We start from the raw sequence: 6,000 nt of genomic DNA, 5'->3' as shown, positions 1-6,000 counted from the left end.
ACTATGCATGAGGTTAACGATGGCCAAGGAAGCAACATCTCTCCTATACTGACCGCTTCCTCTAGGTCAAGCTCAGGGCCAGGAATCTGGACTCCCAGGTTCATGAGATCTTCACAGCAAGCTTAGGAGTAGAGGGACTTTCCTCTTTTGGAGATGGGAATCATGTAAAGTCAAGAGACTGACGCGTTTGTTCAAGTTCAAACGTTCGGTGGTTCCCCTCGCAGCCAGACCTCATAGAGGTCTCTGTTCACGAACTTCACTGGTCTGCCTACCTCTCTCCCAAGACTCTGGTTCTCCAGGACAAGGAGTGAGACTTAGTCATCTTGGAGGTCCCTGTGGACTACCTGACATAACTTGGTGTATGGTTAATAGCCAGTACTCAAGGCTTAAAAGAAGGAAAAGGAGAGGGAGGGAGAAGGCGAAGGTGGGAGGGAAGAGACAGGCAGAACCCAGGGCGGGGTGAGTGGACAGACCAGGCCTGGAGGCTGCAGGATATGCTGCCAAGCTCTGGAAAGGTCTGTAGGGGTGTGGGAGAGCCAGGGGGCACTGGGCAGGCACTGGAGGTGCCCTTGGTGGGGCAGCCTGTGTGTCAAAGCAAAGTCAGTCTTAATGAAAGAGTGTAGACAGCTCTGGACAGTAATCAGAAATCCCAGAATCTAGGGCAGACTGGAGAAAGAGAGGTTGGGGGGTGTGGACTCCCGGACGGGGTGGGGTGCAGGGAGGAGGAAAAAGCCAGCTCCTGGGACAATCCTTGGAGACAAGAGTTTAGGAGGCTCAGAACCACCCTTTGACAGGGACCCAAGTGTGTTCGGGGTCCTTTAACCCTCCCCACTGGCTCCCATCTGGGGCCCCCACAGGACTGGTTTCTTTTCATTATTCAGGTCTTTGCTCAAGTGACACTGCCTTAGATAGGCCGTTCCTGACCACCCGGCCAGTACTGCCCGTCTACTCCTGTCCTCTCTTACGTTACAGGATCTTATTCCCTTTAAAGCACTACCACTATCTGAAATGATCTCGCTTACTTGTTTTTCTTCTTCATGGGCGCTCGGCCCCTGCCACCATACCATGAGCTCCATAAGAACAGGGACGGTGGGGGTGCCTGGGTGGTGCCGTCGGTTTCCTTAAGCCTCTGCCTCTTGGTTTTGGCTGGGGTCTGTGATCTCAGGGTCATGGGATCCAGCCCATGTCGGGCTCCATGCTGAGTGGGAGTCTGCTAGGGTTTCTGTCTCCCTCTCCCTCTGCCATTCCCTACCTCATGCTCCTTTTCTCTCTTTCTCAAATAAATAAATAAATCTAAAGAAAAAAAAAAACAGGGATTGTGTCTGTCTTTTTCATCAATGCATCCTCAGTGCCTAGAATCGTGCCTGATACACAGTAGGTGCTCAGTAAATACCATCTGAATGGACACATCCGATGGCCCAGGGGACCCGAGCTGAATCTGGGCTTCCTGGCCCTGCTCAGACCTCTCCAGAACACTCCACCTGCCGGAGGCAGCTGTAGACCCTCAAAGTCAAGACTAGGAGGGTCCAAGGAGAAGCCTGGGCTTTGTAACTTCCATTCCCACAGGCTCTCCCAGAGCCTCCTTACCCTGGGGTCACTTAGGTCCTGGCTGATCTCTGCAGAAGGAGACAGCAGGTCCAATAAGTGACTCACCCTGTTGCCCGGGTGACTGGTAGGAAAATCATTTTAAGGAGCCAAGAGGCTGGGATCCCCATGGGTTCTGGAGATAGGGGATGGGTGATCAGCTTTAGAGAGGGGATGAGGATTGAGAGGTGGGGAGGGATGGAGCTCCAGGGCTCTCTAGGGGCCTGGGGATTCTGGGCTTGAAGGTTTCCCAGGAAGTTAGGGGCTGAAATGGGAGGGTGCCCTGGGTAGGGGCTGGGACACCAGCACTCTGCAGAGGTCTGGGGGCTGAGGGCAGAGTTGTTCCTGGATCTGTTTTTCCCAGTTGGGACCAGCATAAACCAGCTCTTGTTTAATGGAGTAAGAGATGAATTCGTCGGGGAATGCAGCAAGTGGACCAAGACTGGAAGAGATGCAAGCTGCTTCTCCCTGGGCGCCACTCCTTTTTTATTTCCTCACGGCCGTTTCTACCCCTTTTCCCAGAACCCTGCCCCCCTATCTCTACGGCTCTCTCACACCCCCTGCTGCTCCTTCCTTGCACAGCAGTGGCTCATCGCAGGAACGACAGAATTCCCTTGCTCCCCTCCCCGCTGGACCCCGACCTTCCACGCGGGGCCACGCGGGGGGACGGGGGGAGTGGAATTTCCACAGGGAGTAAATTCTGGGAAAGAAAATTACCTGTGTGTAGTGTGTGTGTGTGTGTCCTGGTGCTGCTGTTAATCTCAGCTGGAGAAGTCACAGCTCTCGGGAAGCTTGCCTTGACCCCCTACTAGGTTAAGGTCTCTCCAAGCTCTCACGATGCTTCCCTTTATGGCGCTTACTGGTTTCCAGTCATCCACTTACTTGCGAGTCTTTGCTGGTTGCCTGCCTCCCGCGGGGGGCTGTGAGCACCAAGAAGCCAGGAACCAGGGTGTCCTTTCCTCATCAGTACAACCCGCTGCACATCAGTACAACCCTCTGGTACGTTACAGAGGCACCGTGAATTGTGGTCGAGTAATGAATGAGAGACGTTCAAGGGGATTCTTAGGTGGGGATTTAATGGGTGGTGTCGGTGCCATTGTTTGGGCCCTGGGGACAGCTGTGGGTCCAGATGTCCTCACTTCTGCTCAGGGCCCGGTCCATGTCCAGCTTCTGGCCTTGGGCCCAAAGGCCATTCAAGCAAAAGGAGGCAGAAGAGGTCTCTCCTACACAGAGGGGGCCCAGAGGGCGCATTAGGGCAACTTGGACCCACAGGCTGCCCCCCACTTTCCCAACTCTCTGACTTAACTTTTTTAAAGCACTTCTTCCTGCTGCCCCTTATCCCTTCTCTTCTTGTGGCCTTTCTTCTCCATTTCCAGAGGTTTCCTTCCACTAGGAACACACACCTGCATGTCTTGTTCTCTCTCTCTATTTCCAGCGGTGTGCTGAGCAACACGAATGTCCCTGTCTTACCTGGCAGAGCCCCCAGGAAGAGGCGCCCCTGTGGCTGGACCCAGAGCTTGAGGAGGGAGGCCAAGTCCAAGGCGGGCAGAGCAAGGATCTCCTTCTTAGACCCCTGGTTCAAGACCACCCTGGACGCAGCCAGCTTCAGCTGAAGAGGGAGTCCCAAGACCAGGGGCAGATCCAGGTCGGGCCCTGTCCCAGAGGACACCACCACCTTCTGCAGAGTGTGCGGGACAGGGATTGGGGGGGTTGGGGGTGGAAAGAATGGACCACATCCACTCCCTGGGGCCCCATCTTTTATTGCCTCAATTTTCCTGGCTTGATATTCCATAAACCACACCTCTCCCAAGTCAATACAATCTAGATAAAAACCATTTGTAGGGGTGCCTGGCTGGCTGACCTAGCAGAGCATGAGACTCCGGATCTCAGGGTTGTGAGTTTGAGCCCCATGTTGGGTATAGAGATTCCTTAACCATAAGATCGAATTAATAAGTAAATAAAATGTCACTTGCTTGTTGTGGGCAGGTTCGAGATGTGTCTCTGCCCCCTGCCCCCCTGCACCTTAAGTGTTCTTAACACAGTTTGGAGTCCGCCCCCAGCCCCCACCTGCTGCTCCCCGGCTCCGCCGAATACAGCCAGCACCCCTCTTACTTGATCTTGGAGGTGGAGGCTGAGCTGAGAAGGGTTTTCTGGGGTCCCAAGGGCAAGGAGGTGGCCAGAGCCTGCTGCCTGCTGGAGTCCCAGGTCCAGAGAGAAGGCCCAGGGCTCTACATGAGGCTGGGGAATGTCTGGGTGGTTGTAGGGGGAGAAGAGATCCCCATGAGGACTCAAGCCTTGGGGCTCACAGACGGAGGCAGCCAGGGCTGCAAGGAGATGGGGGAAGGTAGACACAGAGCTAGCTGCACAGGGAAGAGCAGCCTTTACCTTGGAGATTGAATTCTGCACGCGTCCCTGGAGGGAAGAACGTTCCAGGTTGGGACTGCAAGGCACAGCTCTTGAGGCTCCTCATAGGGACAGACCCCGAGGTCTGAGCCTGCGGGTCCAGCCAGGTACCCCGGCGTAGGCAGCCGTCAAGGGCAGGGACCAGCTGGAGCAAGTGGAGGGAAGGGAAGAAGCGGGGATGTCGTCATCAAGACATTGGAGACCCTGTCTGCCCTCAGTTGGCTCCCCTCCAAGACACAAGCTCTTGGCTTCTCCAGAACCACGCAGCTGACGTGCCACCAGCTCTTGTGAAAAGTGTGGCCTCGGGCTCCCAGGGTCACCCAGCCAGCCACACTCTAACAGCTTGGGTCAGCCCCCAGCCCTGCGATGTCCTTACCGGCAAACGGAGGCTGGAGGCGGGGAACAGGAGTCCCCCCAGGGCAATCCTGACGATGGGCTGGGGTTTGCTGGCCAGAGACCCAGACACCTGTCTCAGGCGCAGCACCTCCTCCCCATCCACGCTCAGGAGGAGGGAGTCCTCCAGGACCCTCACTTCCACCTGCAGGGAGGAAGAAGCAGAACCCAATCAGAGGCCACTGGGGGCTGCCTCCGCCCCCTTCTTCCCAAGCAGCCGCGTATCACAGAAAGAACATGGACTCGTGGAGTCCGCTAGCATCCTTGGTTCATTTGGGCCGTAAGCCTCAGGACGGCCCTCCAGAAAACTGGGGACGGGCACAGTGAGGCTGTGGAGGTTGTGTGCAGATTGAACAGGACGATGGTGGGAAGGGGATGCCCAAAAACTCCTTTCTGTTGCGTTTCCTCGGACCAACTCAGGACACGCCTCCTCTCAGGATCAGAGCCGGCTTACCTGGTGCCACCTGCCATCGTCCAGCCGGGGCCCAGCGCTCACAGTCACCTGCGCCAGCTGATTGTGCAGCTGGATCTCGGACCTGCCATCTCGAAGTGCCAGCACAAACCAGTCGTCCTTTGGGTTGGTGTCGCCGTAAAAAATCACTCCCTCTGGATCCCAGGTTTGAAGCTCAAAGGAGGAAAAGCTTCTGGAAGGACAGAGGAGGAAAGGCTGTGCATATGGCATGCCCTCTGGGTGTAAAAGTGGGAAGAGGGAGGCTGAGGGAGAGGGAGGGAGATAGGAGAAGGAGAAGATCAGAGAAAGGGAAGGTAGGGTCGGGGACTCCAACAAGGGGCTGAGTCAACTTCATACTTCCTGATCTTGGTGAAGTCAAAAGTCATGATGGTGATAGGCTCTTGTCCTGAGCCACTGCTGAGGTGCACAGCAGGGGGGTCCTGGATCCTCTGTCAGCAGGAGAAGAACAAACAAGGTACAGTGAGGACTGACCAGAGATGGACGGAGAGGCAGGGCAGCAGGGACGGGAGGAAGGCAGGAGCAGAAGCCAAAGTGTAGATCGCTTAAACACGTGCGTGTGCACGGAGCACCCCATCCCAAGACTCCTGCACCTGGGCGGAGAGACCATGTCTCAGGGCCCGTCCCTGGTGGCCAGGTGGTGGTAGCAGCAGCAGTAGCAGCGACAGCCACCCGGGAGATGTGGCCAGCGGGCCTCTGCCTTCCATGGTCAGCTGAGGTCCTCTTTGTGGTTCAGGGAACTTTAGGGAGAATGTGTGGGGGCAGATAGCCTTTCTGTAGTTGGTGTTGGGTTAAAGGTTGCTCGGGGGGACGAAGGGGGGCAGAAAACCGGACACTGACCCTGTGGCCCCTCTGACCCCTCTTATGACAACTTGGGGGAGGGACCGAGTTTCTCCACTACACTCCCCCTTCCAGGATTGTTTGCGAGCTAGAAGAACAGTATACCCTTCTTCCCCTCTCCTCCTCTAGAGCCTGACCTGGCCCCTTGAAGCCTTCTGCCCCCTCTGGGGAGGCTGCCTCTACCACCCGCCCCCTGCCGCGAGGTCCCTGCACCCCAAGAAGCATCCTCTGTTACAACTACAGCAGAGGGGTGTCTGGGTTGTTCGGTGGGTCAAGCGTCTGCCTTGGGCTCAGGTCACCATCCCAGGGTC

The 6,000-nt window shown here is 56.3% G+C and overlaps 1 protein-coding gene across 2 annotated transcripts; it reads right to left on the bottom strand.

Moving 5' to 3' along the window:
- Window positions 1-2,658: 2,658 nt before the first annotated feature.
- SHBG (sex hormone binding globulin) lies at window positions 2,659-5,556 on the bottom strand. 2 transcript variants are annotated; one of them, XM_044250593.1, is made up of 8 exons: window positions 5,443-5,556; window positions 5,189-5,280; window positions 4,835-5,024; window positions 4,364-4,525; window positions 3,970-4,132; window positions 3,697-3,833; window positions 3,055-3,262; window positions 2,659-2,807 (listed from the first exon to the last, which is right to left on the bottom strand). In XM_044250593.1, the coding sequence occupies exons 1-8, from the start codon at window positions 5,554-5,556 to the stop codon at window positions 2,659-2,661; spliced, it is 1,215 nt and encodes a 404-aa protein (XP_044106528.1). The 2 variants fall into 2 exon arrangements, with proteins under 2 accessions (XP_044106528.1, XP_044106529.1); XM_044250594.1 differs by having other exon boundaries at window positions 5,470-5,556.
- Between the last annotated feature and the right edge of the window lie 444 nt (window positions 5,557-6,000).

This window comes from Neovison vison, chromosome 5, assembly GCF_020171115.1.
Source record: "Neovison vison isolate M4711 chromosome 5, ASM_NN_V1, whole genome shotgun sequence".
Lineage (NCBI taxonomy): Eukaryota > Metazoa > Chordata > Mammalia > Carnivora > Mustelidae > Neogale > Neogale vison.
This window is presented reverse-complemented; position numbering and strand designations above follow the sequence as displayed.

Bases quoted from the DNA above. Each gene is read 5' to 3' on its own strand.
- SHBG (XM_044250593.1), bottom strand. From the start codon at position 5,556: ATGGAAGGCAGAGGCCCGCTGGCCACATCTCCCGGGTGGCTGTCGCTG. The intron at 4,133-4,363 runs GTAAGGACATCG...CACTTGCTCCAG, and splicing joins CCTCCAGCCTCCGTTTGCCG to CTGGTCCCTGCCCTTGACGG. The intron at 2,808-3,054 runs GTAAGACAGGGA...CCCTCTGTGTAG, and splicing joins CTTCCTGGGGGCTCTGCCAG to GAGAGACCTCTTCTGCCTCC.